The sequence below is a fragment of the Microtus ochrogaster genome, chromosome 10 (genome assembly GCF_000317375.1).
Source record: "Microtus ochrogaster isolate Prairie Vole_2 chromosome 10, MicOch1.0, whole genome shotgun sequence".
Classification (NCBI taxonomy): domain Eukaryota; kingdom Metazoa; phylum Chordata; class Mammalia; order Rodentia; family Cricetidae; genus Microtus; species Microtus ochrogaster.
Genome location: NC_022016.1, coordinates 44733088 through 44751122, shown reverse-complemented (window position 1 = coordinate 44751122; position 18035 = coordinate 44733088). Strand labels below are relative to the sequence as shown.

The following is an 18035-nucleotide window of genomic DNA, read 5'->3' as shown; positions in this document are numbered from 1 at the left end:
AGACACATGCACACGCACACACAGATACAGACCAACAGATAGAGACAAAGACACACACACAGAGATAGATAGATAGATAGATAGATAGATAGATAGATAGATAGATAGAGAGCATGCACACATATATGTGCACATTCATGTGCATAAATGTGGGCACGTGCCTATAGAGTCAAGCTCAAGTGTTGACCTTGGCCTTTTATCTTTTTTGAGATGGTGTCTTTTGTGGCTTTCTTCTGCCTCTTCTGGGCTAACTGGTCCTCAAGCATCTGGAGATCCCTTTGATTCTGTCTACCATCTCCCCATAGGAGCTCTGGAATTACAGACGCTCATGCTACCACACCTGACTTAACTGGGTTCTGGGGATTTGAACTTAGGACTTCACACTCGCATTGCAAACTCTTTTGCCCACAGATCACCTCCCCAAAGTCCAGCCTCTGTTAATTTAACCAGCATTACCAAGGTGACTTTGTAGTAGCTGCCAGAATCATAGGAACAAGATATATCTTTTACGCCCTAGGTGCTCAGAGGAGGGTGTGTCTAGAATTTTCTGGAGAAGTCGGGGGATGCAATAGGACCCAAAACCCAATATTTTGAATATCTCTGATTTCCTCACTTGAAAAACAGAACTCACAGTATTATTTGCCTCGCAGTGACAACATGAAATTGAAGTGTAAAGCCCTTGACCCTGTGCCCAGCTCCCAGGAGTGGCTCAATGTCATCCACTCCGGTTAGCACTGATCCTATTTCTAAACACAACCCCAGTGGACAGGAAGGACAAAATGAACTTCATTGCGTAATTCTCATCTAGAACAAGTTCTTTCTTGGGCCGTCAGGTAGGAGGGCTCTTAGATGGCCAGCTCTTACTGGCCGTGTATGAAATTGCACCTTTACACGGTTAGCTGCTGAAGGTTGCTGAGAAAATACGAAGAACCATGTGGTAGGGCTTGCAGATGATACTGGGGAACTCCAGTCTAGGAGATGAATCCATACAATAGTGGGAAAGTCCCAGGGAGATGAGAAGGATACACGCCTTCCTTAGGTCACAGGACAGACACCGCACTACCGGAGACCTCCGGGGCCTGACCATTTCCTTGACCTCTCTATGTTTTCAAATGTATTTGAAGAGGGATAACCAGTTCCTTCCTCCCACCCTCCCTCACCACAAACACACATGCTATAATGATGATAGGTCACAAGATCAATACAACTCACTTTGCTGGAACTCACTGTGGCGTGAGTTTGCCAGGAAGTGACTGCGTGAAGAGCCAGCGCCATGCCTTTGACAGATAAGCACAGTATATTCTAGAGACTCCAGTGGGGAGGAGATCTGAATGTCAGAGGCATTCTGGGTTCCAACAGACCCGCACAGAGACAGGAATGTTCTATTTTTGTTCCGTTGCAATCTGATGCCACTGGCTCTGTGTGGCAAGTGCTGGAAATGGCTTGTCTGGGTGAACGGGAGGAAGCATTTTGCTCTTTAGTTTAAATCAGAACAGCCATGTGTGACCAGTGTCAGCCAAACGGATGATTCAGATTGGCATGGGGGAGAGATTGGGGGACATTCTGACCACTTGTACACTCTCAAGACTATCTGGTAGTTTTGGCATTTTCACCAAGCTGGTCTAAGGTCCATTTCTATTAGCCAGACCTCAGGCGAGGTAGCCAAGTTCAAGCTACTTCTCCATCACTTTTCTTCCTTCTAGGCTTCCCAGATATCTAGCCAGAGGTCAGGGAGTATTACTGACTCCCCAGTCTCCCCCAAAGAATTAGTGTGTGTGTGTGTGTGCGTGTAGGCACGTTCATGCTCGTGTGCATGTGTCTGTGTGGTGCTAGGTATTGAACCCAGAACCTTGCACATGCTAGGCAAGTGCTCTACCACTGAGCTACTCACTCAGGCTTCTATGTCTTGGGGAAACTGATGATCTATTGCGCAGACGCTTTTCTAGAGACCAGAAGAGCGGCAAGACTTAACATACTCACTGGACTGCTGAGTTCCCATTGGGCTGAGCGAGCAGGGCAGTGATGGCTCATCACAATGCCCCTGCTTTTCCCTTCTGAAGGGATTGGAGGCCTGGGCCTGGCTGGGCCTGTGGGATCTATTCATAGCTTTCTAAGCCAGGCTCTGTAAACTCATTCAGGAGTTGGGGGAGGCAGGAGGAGGGAAGTCACAGGGGCCTGGAAACAAAAGGCACTAGGCAGTTTGCTGTTTGTAGCTAGGCTTCTGGAGTGGGGGCAAGATGGAGGCAGGCTAAGGGGGCTGGTCCTGTTGGGGAGGGATGTTCATTGGAGAAGGAGGCTGGGACTTTCCTTGTTGCCTCTCCCATGCCCCCTGGAAACCCAGCCCAGCCCCAGGTCCTGGAGCCTCCACCTAGGTAGGTCAGTTCTTATCTCTCTCTCTCTCTCTCTTCAGCTGTCTCTGTGAGAAAAGAAGAAGGCCAGAACGACAGCAGTCGAAGGGGAGAAAAAGCTGGCAATACAGAGCATCTTTCCTGGAATTTCCTTCTGCCCCATCCTCCCCATCAGAGGCAGAGCATGTGGGCTCTTCTGGTCCCCAGGAGAGCAACCAGACAGCTGAGCCACCACCCTGTCCAGCTCCAGAATTAAAAGGGCCCCTGGCATTTGGCTCCAGTGGGTAATTTGCATATGATTTGCATACATCTGCATCCTCCCATGCCAGAGAAACTTCAGCCAGAGGATGTGAAATGAAATAAGATAAATTAGTACACTCTACCGTCGCCCCATACATGGGGCCTGACACCCACTGGAAATACAACCAATTCTTTAAGCAGTCAATCAGTCAATGCAGGGAGTAGGTTGGGCTGGGCAGAAGTAAGGTGGAAGCCTCCATCCAGCCTGGAGACGCAAGTTATCCTGGGCCTCAAGTTTATGGAGTCACAGGGACACTTCTGTGCTTGGGTCCAGCCTGGCCTGGTGTTGTCTCTCCTCTGGAAGTTGTCTCTGCTGGAAGACTGTCATCTCCGCTAGCATGTCAACTGCTGGGGAAAGACATGGAAGGCTATGGGGCCCCTGGACTCTTCCAAGCCCCAACTCTACCCCACCTACCAGAGACCATTCCTATTGGTCCACAATGCCTTTATCCTCTCCTCTCTGATTCTACCCCGGGGTAAAGGCGGATGAGATGTGACCTCAGTGTCAGCCAGCAGCTGGGGCTATTCTCTCTTGGGTCCTCGGTGTTTACCGTCTGTGACAGTCGAGCAACCCCCATAGCCTGTGACTCTACAGAAGACAATACAACACAAGGCTAGGCTCTTGCGGGTCTGGGCCAGTTGGTCTCCCTCTCCGAGGGCTGGGGACCATGGGTCCTAGTATGCAGCTCACACTTGTAGGGCACATATGGAAGTGCCTTGGAGCTGGTTCCAAGCAGAAGGGGCTATAATGTTGAGATGGGGACAGGCTTGGGTTCAGAAGAGTGTGGGCAGAGTCAATGAAACAACACCCAATCAGCAAACAATAAACCGTAGACATTCAGAAATTCAAGATGGACGGACAGCAAGGAAGGCACTGAGCAAGACACATGAATGATGAAGGGAGGTGATGGAGAGCAGCCTGGGTGGGGCATTGAGGTACCCAGGACTTCTTCTTCCTCTCACCCCTCACCCCAAGTTTCCAAGCTCTATGGGTGAATGCCAGGCAGAGTAGCCAAGGATGCTCCTGAACGTCTGGTCCTCCTGTCTCCCCATCACAGTGCTGGGACTACAGGTATGCATTGCACCAGGTTTTACATAGCATTGTGGTTCTAAACCAAGGCTCCCTAGGTGCCAGGCAAGCACTTACCCACTGAGTTACACACCCACCCTTTGCAGAGTGGTTTCTATCAGGCATCTTTAACTCTGAGGCAGGAGTCCACTTCACCCACACTCTATTTCCATGTGGCCCATGAACAAAGCGTGGTTTTTACTTTTTTTAACTGTTCGATATAAGGGAAGAAGGGATTTTTGGGACACAGGGAAAATCATACAAAATACAACTTGCTGGCTTTCATGCACAGCAGGTTTGGGGATATGGTGTGCCCTTTCGCTCACACATTGTCCCCAAACAGTATGGAGGAGCTGTGACTCACACTCTATGGTTGGCAGAAAGGAACACATTTACAGTCTTGGCCTTAACCAGGAAATGATGCCCAGGCTTAGATCCCAGGAAAGGAATCGTCGGGGCATCTCTGGTTATGGTCTCACCGACCAACCTCCAAGCCTGCCAACCCAGCTCCTGCTCCTTTAGGAGATACCAGGTTGGGATACCCCATTCAGACCCACAGAGATTCATTCCACCAAGACCCAAAGCTGTTCTTCTCACTGTCACCATTGGCACCTGGGTGTAGTGATTATTTCATTGCATTTTAATAAATAAAGCTTGCCTGAAGGTCAGAGAGTAAAATAGCCCCACCGATCAGCCTTACAGACCAGGCAGCCTTACAGATCAGCCTTACACCTTTAATCCCAGTAGCCACACTAGCTTGCCAAAGAAACTGGGAGGTGGTGGTGCACACCTTTAATCCCAGCCCTGGAGAGGATTATAAACCAGGAGGAGACAGCTCTAAGACACAGTCTCATTCTGAGGATTCCTGGAGGCAGGATCACCATTTCAGACTGAGGCAGAGGTAAGAGCCAGTGAGTGACTGGCTGTTTTGCTTTTCTGACTCTCAAGTTGAATCTCAATATCTGTCTCTGGGTTTTTATTAATCGTGCTACACCTGGGTACCTGGGTGACTTCTGTACATCTTGAGCCACTTCCTTCCTCAGGTGTAGGTAGCTGGTGCCAGGCACCAGGCTGGGTCTCATGCAATAAGTTGCAGTGGCAGAAAATATCTGACATGCACTCTGCATTTTGGTTGCTTAAGACAGACTCCCACTATGAGCTCAGGCTTGCCCTAAAACCAGCAAAGCTCCTGCTTCAGCCTCCTGAGCTGTTTGTGCATCACCCCACTTGGCTGAAAGGCATCTCGAAAGAAGGAAGCCTTCCTGTCCTCTCTCTCTGAAAACATGACCAAAGCACCCTGCTGAGGAGCACATGAGTATTGTCCCCAGCCACACGCCGTCCCTGGGGCTTGCACTTCTCAGTAACTTCTCTGGGGCACTGATGGAGCCCTGGGCTTATCAAAAAACACAGAGAAAATTAAAGAAACAAAGAGAGCCAAGGGCAGTTTAGGAATGCCCAGAACTGAGGATGCAACCTTGCCTGTGGACTCTGTCACAGTCCTAGTTTATAGAGACAGCATAGGGAATGGCCACTTACCCGGTACCACACGATCTCGCGCATGCGGCCGTCTGTCTTGAAGTTGCACTTCAGGGTCACTGCATCCCCAGCCACCACAGGAGGAAGGGGCTCAATGTTCACTGTCAGGTAGCCTGCGGAGGGAAGGGGAGAGGGATGAAACAGGCAAGCATAACGGGGAACTTAGCAACTCAGGACCACCGCCTACACGGAGCTACACCCCCAAAATCCAAAGGGTTAAGTAGGTAGACCACCCTTCTCCTGACAACCCTTAGCAACTCCCTTTCAGCGACCAAATACATGCAGCACTTCCAGCCTGAACTGACTTTAGATGCTTGCAGTAAAGGCAGCCTATGCTAGGACGAACTTTGAAGGGAATACCCTATGCTACATCTATGTTTATGCATGATTGGCCGTGCATATGATTAGAATCATAGGCGTTATAGGAAAGGACATTCATGTGAATGAAGGTGCCATAGTCTAAGCCTGTAAATCAAAACAGAAAACTCCCCTCACCCCTCCCCAACACTCAGCTCCCTCCTTTTCCTGAACCCTCAGAAGGAGAAGGGGTGGGCCTCCTTCTTTGGGAATGACTCACTCAGAGCCCTGCTCTCTTGACTTGCACTTTCATGGTACTTCTGAATAAAGTCCTTTCCTATTTTGGTATTTATATGCAATTCTTCAATTCTTTGAGTAAGACACCGAGAACCTAACAATACATAGTTGGGATGATGACCGCTATCCTGTAACAGGAAAGTGAGGAGAGCCGCTGAACGGAGGGCTGGGCCTCCCTTGCAGAGGTCACCACTCAGTCACTACGGGAAGGGGGACAGAGTTGATCTCATGATCACTCCCTCTCGCTGGCATGTCCTTTCTGTCACTTCCTTGGCTCCCATAGATCCCTCTTACTGAAGAATTTCCTCCACAGGTCTGCCTTCTATACACAAGACCCACAGCGGGCCAGCCAGGTGGTTCAGAGGTAAAAGCACCCGCTGGGCAAGCTTGACGGCCCGAATCCAATCCCCAGAAGCCACAACTGACAGAGAGAACAGACACCTGAAAGCTGTTCTCTGACCTCCATACACAACATAGCACACACGTATGTACACAAACCACACACACACACATACACACAAACTACACATACACATAAACTACACACACCCACATACACACACCCACACACACACAAACTACACACACAAACTACACACACACATACACCCCCACACACACAAAGTACACACACAAAGTACACACACACAAACTATACACACACACATACACACCCCCACACACAAACTACACATACAAACACACATACATACACACACACAGGTTGACACAAAAACCACAACTCTGATTTCAAATGGGATAAGAGACAATTCATCTGAAGCCAAATATGGGTGACCATGGCCTGTGAACACAGATTTAGGTTACCCTAAATTCCATGTTCCAACACAGAAGCAGTTTCATGAAGTTTTTATAGTAACAGAATAAAGGAGAGTCATGAGTCAAGGCACTTTCCAGACACCCTGGTGGAGACATCAGAGGGACTTACAGCAGAGGGGAACCTCTGGGGGTGGGGGGGCAGATGCCCTCTGGCAGTCATTTGAGCTCTTTGGTTGGGGGAAGCTCATGAGGTGCTAAGTTAACGCATTTTCCAAAGGTTTCACTTGGTATTTGGTCAGACACAGAAGCAGAAAAAGGGCAGGGAATAAGTGGGGGCTAGACACCCCTAGGGAAGTTGTAATCAGGCTTTGAACCTGCAACATCCCCACCTCTCCACCTTGTGGAAGGTTTAATTTCTTTCTGGAATCCTTTGTTTAGACAAATAAGAAATGAACATTTAAGACCTTCTGAGACCAAAGGAAAAGGCTGGGGTCCAACAAGCTGGGAGTAGTGACACGCCTGGCTGATGATTGCCTGGGGCTCTAGTCACTGTGACTAAACACCTGGTGGAAGCGACAGGAGGGAGGAAAGGTTCTCTTTTTGGTTCCTGAACTGAGAGAGAGGGTGTAGTCCCTCTAGAGCAGAGTGGTGGGGAGGAAGGAGGACCTGGGGTCCACTGCCTCTTGTCCCATGACACTGACCAGGAAGCAGAGGGCTCCAGCTGGAAGTGGGATGGGACTGTAACCTTGACGATCTCCCCTTCCGGTCACCCACTTCCTCCACTCAGGCCCTATCTCCTGAAGATTCCACAAACTCCCTGAAACAGCACCACCCACTGCCGACCGAGTGTCAAACATGAGCCTGCATGAGATATTCGGTTTCTAGGGCCTACAGAAGAGGGACCACACTTACCCCAGGGTCTCCAAACCACTCTGCCGGGGGGTCCCCTTCTGAGACCCCGCACAGGTCCCTGAGGCACGATGGGATCTAGTTCAGCCACCCCTGTTTTGGCTTCAGAGCCGTTTACTCCAAGGAATAGGCCCTGAGACACCACCCCTGGTCCCTTTAACACCCAGTGATTGTACTCCATCTGCCTAGACACTTAAGGGAGGGCAGGTCCCATGTTTGGTCTTGGGGGAGCCCACTACAAGCTGACTGTTTGGAGAGGAGTTTGGGGTATCTATAATCACTTCAGTAGCCACATCTTGGGAGTACTGCTGTCTCGACACCCCCACGCAGTCCTCCGTGAGACCTCCAGCACATGCCTCTGCCTCCCCACCTCCAACTCAGAGGGCCGTGTGCTCACTTCAGCTTGGTGGGGACTTCATTCTGGGGCCTGACCGCTCAGGCTCGTTTGATGGGCTTCCCACTGCTGATGTCTGCCTATTGATTGACTAGATCAATCCAGTCCAATCGCCTTAATGAGAAAAGCAGCCAGGATGGGCTGGGATTTCAATTGTGCAGGCGACCTGAGCGGATCGAGCCCCAGGGGCCTGACCCCTGCATGTAGCTTAATGGTTCCAACACTCGGAGAGGCAAAAACAAGAGCGGACCTCAGAGATCAATGTGGAAGTGGGAGTCAAATCGGACCTGCTTGGCTACAACTCCAGAGCGGGGGTTGAAGGCAGGGGCTCACTCTGGGACTCTCGCTAATGTAAGCTGAAGTCAGGTTCACGAAGAGTCCCTGAGGCCATGGGGTCCAAGGAAATAGCCACCATACCACTGCAAGGCCGATCTCTGAGTTGTCTTACAACACGGTTGTTCCCGTGTGGCCTGAACAAGAAGTGGGCCAGAATCTGAGAAACAGAGCAGTACAGATGGGCCCATGTCCTCTGAAACATACAGAGAAGAGAAGAAAAAAAAACCATCACACATGCTTGCCACTCAGGATCACATAGAGGTGGGGTCGGGGAGGCTCCGAGGGGGACAGGGAGGCTGGACACTGCGTATGTAATCCAGGTCCCAAACTGGGAGCAACAAGGAAGCCTCCTTCAGCCGAAAAGACTGCAAGCAACTGGGGTGCTCTTGGGCAAGCCAAACCTGTGTGACACGGTAAATATGGCATGTACCAGGCATTAGCTAAATGTGTCACACACACCCAGCATGACGATTCTCAAGAAGAGTACCCCCTCCAACGCCTTACAGAAGAACAGAGAGGTACTGTCCTTGGAGGGCTGAGCCAGCCCCATGGAGTCAGGACAGGGGCGACCTAGACACCAAGGTCTCAGCACGGAGGAGATTAATTACCCAGGAGGGACAAGCGAGGGGATGGGGTGGGGCTGCCTCTGGATCAGACAAAGACAGACAACAGGTGTTTTTGCAGGAGCAAAAACTTGTTTTTAAGGAGCAAAGAGGGGAAGTCTGTGTTAGAATGAGTTGGTAAGTCCTGATTGGACAGGGTAGCCAGTGTAGCCAAATAATGAATTCTGGTTGCTGGACCTTAGTGTTTTGATATTTGGACCCTGGTGATCAGTCTCAGGAATGAGTCAGTGGTCAAATAAGGGAACAGACGTTGCATGAGTGAGTGGATATAGAGCATGGGCAGTTGGCCAGGGAGGACCAGCGTTTGCTGCCGAGACAGGAGAAAGGTTGTGGGTGGGGGTGGAATGAGCGTGGTTGCAGATCTGGAGATGGGGTGGAAGTGTGAGCAACACCAGCAAATGCTGTCAGAAGCCACGGGGATCCCTGGGTACGACAGAGACCAGCCTCTTGCCTGGGTACAACATACAACTGTGATAGGGGAGGTGCTGTATTAGATGGACACACTGGCATGTGGCTCTCGTGGACGACTGGGAGTCTCTAGCGATGGAGCTCTGACTCCAGCTACTTCTGAGAAATGATTGGTCAAGTAAATAACGATACCTGTCACTCCTCGATGGGATGGCTATGGGGTTTGTGACAGTTGGAAGTGATTGTTAACTTGACTGAGTCTAGAGTCACCTGGGAAATGGGTTTCTGGGTGTGTCTGTGGGGATTACCTTAAATTATGTTAACTGAAGTGGTAAAAGCCACCCACTGTGGGTGGTACCATTCCCTAGGCAGGGGATTCTGGGCTGTAGAAGAGCAGAAAAATCTAGCTAAGTGCCAGCATGCATGCATTCCTTGTTTTCTTCTGACCAGAGATCAATGTGACCAGCTGCTAAAAGCTCCTGCTGCCTCGACCTCCCCACTCGGATGGACAGGAAGCTGGAATAAGTAAAACCCTTTTCCCTTAAGCTCTTTTTCTCACACAGAGCAGCAGGATGAGAAACTAAGACAGGCTGGCCCGCTGACAGCAGCATCTCCCTCCTTCACGGGGCTGATGTTCTAGCAGACAAAGCCATCATTGATTATCAATGGAAAGCCATCAGAAAGTGATACGTGTGGGGAGGAAGGATCTATCAGGGCAATGCCAGAGAGAGGAATGGGGGAGAGCAATTCAGAACAGGACTTCCCAGCAAGCTTCTCTCGAGAAGGCTGAAATAATGGAACATGTGAGCCAAGTAGTTATCTCGGGGAGAGCATGTGAGATGGGGCAGAAGCACAGCAGAGGTGTGTGGGTGGACTCCAGGCTTGGCCCATGGTAGGAAATCCTAGCAAACAGCTTACACACTGGAGCGAGTCTCGGGCAGAGCTTCGGTGAAGCTAGGGTAGAATAGAGGAGACTATGGCACGTGAGAGGCAGAAGGTAAGGGACACGCGTAGCACAAATCTAATTGGTATTAATAATAAAAACCCAGAGCCAGATATAGGGGTTGATGCTGAAGGTCAGAGAGGCATAGCGACCAGCCACTAGAGAGCTCTTTTACCTCTACCGATGCTCTTGTCTCTTCCCTCCTTCTATTCCTCTCTCCACCCAGCCATATCATTACTGTCTGCACCTCCCTAGTGCTGGGATTAAAGGCATGGGATCCCAAGTGCTGGGGTCACCTTTGTGTGAGCTTTCTCTTTTAGACAGATTCGATCTTGTGTAGCCCAGGGTGGTCTTGAACTAACAAAGATCCCTCTGCCTCTGTCTCACAAGTCCTGTGATTAAAGGTGTGTGCCACCGCTCTCTGGTCTCTCGTGGCATAGCTTTGCACTCTGATCTTCAGGCAAGCTTTATTTGTTAAAACACAAACAAAATATCACTACAGATATGCCTTCTTCTGGTGCGGTACTATAAGGGCCAGTGGCTTATCGGTGCTGTGTCTCCTCAAGTCCAGGTACACTGGGTGCTGAGGGTGTTGGATTTTACACTCTAAGGAAGGCAGACCCCCTGTGCAGAACTCTTTCGAATTTGCCCAGCATCTTGGTTCTCCTGTTCCCATTAGCTGGGTCAGCAGTATGAACATTGTAGGTAGCCACAACAAAACTGCGCTAGAGTGTGACTGTCTGCCTGCCTCTCTTTCTGGTCATCCCCAGGGCACTGCAATAGGAAGATAATGAGGGCTGATTTTCCAGTTTTCTTAGTGGTGCATGCCTCTGTCTACACAGGCTGTGCTCTTCAGAACTGGGAAGCACTTTGTTCCATGATACGTGGATGACAATGGCAGGGTAGAATTTGAACCCAGGTCTAACTGACTTTCTAAAGCCAATATCTACCCCCCCCTTTGCCACCACCTAGAGCAGAGCAACGGGATTTAACCAGGTTCACCAAGACTATCCACCCCCCAATTTGCAGGTTCCTCTGTTGCTAGGGGATCATCGTTGGAAGCCGACTTCAGACTGGAACACAGTTAGTGCAGGGCCAGGCCAAGCATCATTTCTTACCACTCCACAGTGGCCTGGGACATGGGACCTCTGTGGGACTGTTTCCTTCCATGGGATATGGATAAAGGTCCACTGAGTTCAAAAGATCAAAGACGGGTGTGAGCCTCACTCTCCCCAGTGACCACCCGTGTGGAAAGTGAAACCAACCCTTCAGGCCTCTGACCTCTTCTCCCTCTTGGTGAATCCCAGGAAGGAAAGAAAGAGGCCAACATCTGGGCAATAGTGTAAAAGAAGATGATGCAGTGGGGCTCAAATGGTCATTCATGCCTTGAGATCTGCATCTAGCGGCCTCGCCAAACCCCCATCCTGACCTGGGCTGGATGGGGTGGGGCAGAGGCAGCTGAGCAGGTGGGGTAGGGACCTGGACTCATCCGCAAGCCCAGGGCATCGAGGACAGAGAGGAGAGTGCAGGGATCTGTATCTGGTCCTAGCTTTGCTGCTGGACCAGTTCTGGGGACCTCGGGCATGTGCCCACTGACTCCAGGTTTCCTCATCCGCCAAACCAGGGATTTTTAGAGCCTTTCTGCTCTGCAGAATTCTTCCTCAGATGCCAGCTCAGCCTGATCTGGTCTGGATGCAGAGGCCTGGCTGAAGCACATAGCCACCTTCCTTCCCACACACCCCACATCACTGGTCTGACAAGTGTATCCACCAATTACTCAGACACCAGTGGTAGATGGAATCTGTGATGGCGAGCATTAAATTCCCTGTCAATCAACCCCAATGCCTGAGTCCCGCTAAGCACAGCATCAGGTGGACTGGGAGCAGAGCTGGCTGTATCCTAACTAAGTAGTTCTTTACTGAACACAGTCATTGCTTTCCCCTGACAGTGACACAGGCAGAATAGGTGAAGATACATTTAGTGCCTGGTGGTAGTAGTGCACACCTTTATTGCCGGTACTTGGGAGAAAAGAAGCAGGTGTATCTCTGTGAGTTCAAGGCCAGCCTGATCTACACAAGGACTATGGAAAGAAATCCTGTATCAAAAAAAAAAATACAAAACCCAAAAGATACAGCCCCCCACCTCAGTAGGAGATGACATGACTATAACTTCCTTGGAAGCCTAGAGGCATTGTGGAGTCACTCCCTTGAGTGCCAGGCTCAAGGCTGTGCCCAGACTCGGTTTAAACCTGACTTCACATGGGACGAGTCAGCAAGGGAGCCCAGAGAAGCAAGGCCAACTTTAGCTTGATCCTTGTCTGTCCTGGTTGGTGCAGGACCGAGGATACGGGGCTTTGCACGAGAAACCTGAACAGACTTTTGCAAACTGTTAAGTTGCTTATCCCAGCTACAGCTTCACCTGGTCCATGAGTGAGTGGCCCCGGATAAATTACTACAAGCTCACTTTCTAGTCAGGCATGCTGGCTCATGCTTGGTGGAGGGAAAAAGAGGATCCGAAGTGCAAGGTCATCTGTAGTACTTGGTGAGTTCAAGGCCAGCCTGGGTTAAACCAGGCCCCATCTCAAACAACACAAACTGACCATGGACTGTTTCTGTCTTCCATCACCTATACTTGGAGATCTCAGAAGAACAAAAGAGTCTTTCTCTTTGACTGTTCCATAGTGAATGAGGACAAAGGTCCCAGGGGCCCCACCAGAAGCACCTTGCCCCTGTAAGTCAGGACTGCTGCTGTCCTCAAGTGCCCTCCAACCTGCCTCTGATCATGTCTTCTGGGCCAGGTCTGTGACAGCTGAGCACACAGGGACTTCTCATGGCTGCAGACCGAGGACTCCTTTCCACGGAGATCAGCCCTGCATGGTAGGTGCCCTTCCAACAGTCTCTCCTCTTCAGGATGCTGCACAACATGGCTATAGGGTCAGCAGGAAGTGCAGGGCAGAGAAGAAGCTAGGGGACAGGCAGTGGGACTCAGCATGACAGCCTGGGATCAGGGAGCGGTGGTGACTGCTTGAGGGGTATGACAGGTCAGCAGACACAGGGTGACAGGTGACGCTACCTTGGGGTCCCTAATGCTACCCTGTAGCTCCCAGCTACCTTGATCTCGGCCATAGTCCAGCTTCTCCAGGTAGCTCTTGCAACTGAGCTCCTCACTCCACACGCTATCTCGTGCCCATGCCAGGAGCCTCTGCCCAGAGAGATGCAGTCATCCCCTGTGCCTACCCCTGGCAACAGAAGACACAACATGACTTAACATATGGCTTGGATGCCTTCTACGCCCTCAAAGGACAAGGTTCCAAGTAATGGGATGCTTCCCCTGTTTCTCAAGCACCTACTTATTCCTAGCACACTGCCTTTCTCTTATCCAATGAGACAGCAAGGCCTGGATAAGACATACAGAATTCAACAGCCTCATCCCTCCATTGCCACCTTCCTGGATCTGGCACCACCATCCACTGACTACTCTACTATAGCACCTGTTGGTCCCCTGGCACCAACTCTGCACCTGCCTACTACTCCAGCTTTAACCCCCTCACCCTCCGCTTGTTCTGTGCCCCTTACTCACAAGAAGCACCGCTGATGTTTGAGCCCACTCAGCATGCTCCCACCTCAGGGTCTTTGCCCATGACACCTCCACTTGCCAGAGTCATGTGGCCTTCCACACACAGCCCCGTGCCTCAGTTTTCAGCCATGCATGCACCTTCTCTTTAGAGAGGTCTTTCCATTGACATCATTGTGTATGGAATCTCATCCTGTCATTCTCTAACGCTTGACTCTTACCCGTTTCTCCAAAACATATATCCATGCCTGTCTCCATTTACTTGCTCTTCATGTTAGCATCACCATCCACCCCCATGGCTATCTTCAGCTCTTCTCCCTCATTCCTAACATCATCTCTTCTGATGTCTTCAAGCTCACTGGTCTCTCCTTGTCATCTCTAGTCTCTCCATCTCCAGGATCTCTTATACTATATTTCTTTGAGGAAGGGAGTCTAGGATTTTTACTTGGGGGCTGGAGAAAGTTCTCTGAGCATTTAAGAGTACACACTGTTTTTGTAGAGGATCTCAATTTCATTCCAAGCACCCATGCTGAGCAGCTTACAACCACCTGAACTCCAGTTCCATGGGGCCCGATGCCCCTTTCTGGTCTCCAGGAACACCTGCACTCATGTGCGTGTGCACAAATACACATGTCTGCTTGTGCACATGCACGCATGTGCACACACACATACACGTCTAAAACAAAAAATTTTTATAGTTTTCATTTGGTTCTTTGTTTCTTTGCTTAGTGTTTTAAAAGAAAATGCTTGTTTTAAACTCCCAAATCACTTGTCTCAGCATTTTTAAAAATCAGTACCCACAATCAGCAACTTTCTCATCACTATGACCAAATGCTTGCCCAAAGCAACTTTAGGGAGGGTTTCTTTAGGTTCACAGTGTGAGGGTGTATCCCATCATGGCAGGGCAGGCATGGGCACTGGAACTTCAGGCAGGTGGTTATAGTGTGTCCACATTAGTGTATTAACCCTTTTCTGATGCTGAGATACAGTGTATCCATGGTTACTGTATTAGCCCTTTCCTGATGCTGTGATACAGTGTATCCACATTAGTGTATTAGTCCTTATCTAATGCTGTGATACAGTGTATCCACAGTTAGTGTATCAGTTCTTTTCTGATGCTGTGATACAATGTATCCGCATTAGTGTATTAGTCCTTATCTGATGCTGTGATACAATATGTCCACATTAGTATATTAGCCCTTTTCTGATGCTGTGATACAGTGTATCCACATTAGTATATTAGCTCTTTTCTGATGCTGTGATACAGTGTATCCATGGTTAGTATATTAGCTCTTTTCTGATGCTGTGATACAATGTATCCACATTAGTGTATTAGCCCTTTTCTATGCTGTGATACAGTGTATCCACAGTTAGTGTATCAGTCCTTTTCTGATGCTGTGATGAAACACCAGGACAACTTTTAGACAAATGAGTGTATTAGGGTTTAGGGTCCAGAGGATAAGAGTTCATCATGGCCAGGAAGCATGGCAGCAAATGGCAGGCATGGTCCTGGAGCAGGACACTGAGAGCACACATCTTGAACCAAAAGCATGAAGCAGAGAGAACAAACTGGAATTGGCTCCAGCCTTAAACTCTCAAAAGCCATCCCAAGTGACATGCTTCCCTCAGCAAGGCCACACCTCCTAAATCTCTCCCTATAAGGCCACCAACTGGGGACCAAAGAAGCCTATGGGGGACATTCTTAAACTACAAAATTCAGGAAGCAGAAAGCAGGAAGTGAGGCTGAGCTATCAACTCCAATACTTGTCCTTAGAAATTTACTTCCTCCAGTCAGACTCCACCTCCCTTCCACAACTTTCCTAAACAGCACCACCAGCTGGTGCCAGTATCCTGTGGAGACACTCACATCCAAACATGAGCCGATGGGGACACTCACATCCAACACATGAGCCTGTGGGACACTCACATTCAATAAGTGAGCCCGTGGGGATACTCACATCCAACATACAAGCCTGTGGGACATGCATCTAAACAGCAGCAGTCTGCTTCTGCTCATTGCTGCCACAGAATCCCATGAAGCCATTTCTAGACCAATGACTTTGGCCTTATGAGTGCCAGTCACCTAAACCATCACTCTTTGACTTCAAGCAAGTCAGCAAAGAAAGAAATGCAGCCTGAGCTGTCTGTTCCTCCACCTCAGGCCAGGGACTGTGTTTGCCAGCAGATGAGGGGATCTTGGTGGGCAGGGACTCTATCCACCTTGTTCTGGGTCATCTGCTGAATGACGCAGATGGTTCAGAGATGACCTATTCTTCAGGGAGCCAGCATGGAGTATACTGTGACTCAAAGTAAGAGAACATGTGGACTGGGGGTTGTTGAGCCTCCACCTGCTGGATTTAAGGCTGGTGGGGCATGGACCATGGGAATCAGGGACACATCAACTCCCGATGCCCCTTCCCCTGATGAGGTCTGGGATTTATCTCCACATGGCAGCGAGAGAACTCCATGTATTACCACTCATGAGGAAATGAGGTCACCCCTATCTCATGAAGATAAATATCATATTGCAGAGCCACCGACAGCCTCCCTGGGCCCCTGTGCTGCGTAATTACTGTCGTAATAAATATTATTACAGGGAGCCAACTACTGCAAGCACACCTTACGGACAGGTACATGGGGTTCTGTGAAATATGCCCTTCCGGGTGGACTCACAAGTGCCCCCAACCACCGTCTCTGACTGCAAAAGAAAAGGGAGCCACCCAGAACAGAAAGCTACCCATTCATCAGTATCGGGAGGGCTGGATACAGACTGCCTCTGGTGCGCTCTCTGCCCCATTCTACCTCTGTTTGGGAACATCATTCCTCCGGATCCTGCAATGCAGATTTCTGTTCTGTGACCTGCAGATTTGCTAATCTCACTTACCTCCACCCCTGGCGCTTCAGATAGCTCTAAAATGCAAATACTGATGCCCTGTCTCTGCTTAATATCATTCAATTTCCCCGCCCCATTGCCTTCCAATTCAGGATCAAGTTCAGAATCTGTCAAGGCCAACTGGGCCCCTGATGAGCTCCCCTCTCCCAGCCCCTCCAACTCAATCAGTCTCACATCCTGCATTCACTATGCTGAAACCCCGCCAGGAGTCCTCCCCAGCCTCCGCCTCTACCCTGGTCTCCTTCCTCCTGTGGGGTTTCCTTCTCTGAGCTCAGCTAAATGGGTCCAGTCATGAATATCGCGGTTTGTTCAGCACTATGCTCTCCCTGCCTGGTTTACACCAGACTGATACTCCCTTTTAGGAACTCAGAGTGGCTCACTTGGCATCTCCACAGGAGCCTGCCGGAAAGCCACCGGATATTCCATGGGACTCTCCATCCTCAGACACCGACAGCTTTCTGGGTGACATGGACATGTAGTGGCTGCACCAGTATGATGTTGAAGGACACCTTCAATTCACATACACACACACACACACACACACACACACACACACACACACGCATGCACAGAGTGTGCATGTGCCCTCATGATCTGTATGGCTGGGAACAGCTCTTAAACTGTCAGGGCTCCATACCCAAGTCCTTGATCTAGAGATGAAGCAATGGCCCCAGGAAGGCTCGGCTAAAGCACCTGCCTCATCCTCCACCCATCCGCAGCCCCTCTGCCTTTTTCATCCCGAGACTTGGCCACCTTGAGTTATTTAGCCCTCCCTAAACACAACAGGCTTCCAGCAGTGAACAGATCTCTGTATCTGCCATTTCTTCTGCCTGGGAAAACATTTTTTCCATCCCAATCACTTCACACTTTACCATGCCTTCAGGTCGTGGCAAAGACACGATTTGCCCTAGAGTTCCCTGACTCATGCCTCATCTTCATCCTGGGAAGAGCCTCTTAAATCTGGGTCAAGAGCCTTCCCACTGCATGATCCCAAAGCACAGCACAGTGACACCCTTTCCAGCCAGTCACCCTGCCTCCCACAGTCGACTATGGGCCTTCTCAAGGTCAAGTGCATGTCCCCATTATTACGTCATCATGCTTTGCAGCTACTGGCTAACTCAAGACAAATTGTATGGCCAGGACACAGTGGTACACATATGTAAACACAGCTCTCTGGAGGTGGAGCCAGAAAGGTGGTGAGTTCAAGGCCAGCCTGACCTACATAGTGATAATCTATTTCCAAGTAGATAAAACTACAGATGAAAAGTTGTTTTCCAGACCTTCTTGCTGGCAGCCCCCTATGTCATTTTGTTAAGGCTTTTTTTTTTCTTT

At 49.9% G+C, this 18035-nt stretch overlaps 1 protein-coding gene across 1 annotated transcript in view; it reads right to left on the bottom strand.

Moving 5' to 3' along the window:
• The window catches only part of Igsf21 (immunoglobin superfamily member 21), a 221177-nt gene that overhangs the window by 124039 nt on the left and 79103 nt on the right, over window positions 1-18035 (bottom strand). The window contains exon 2 of the mRNA XM_026782072.1: window positions 5254-5366. Coding sequence (XP_026637873.1) covers window positions 5254-5366 — 113 coding nt within the window. The remainder of the gene's footprint in view (window positions 1-5253; window positions 5367-18035) is intronic.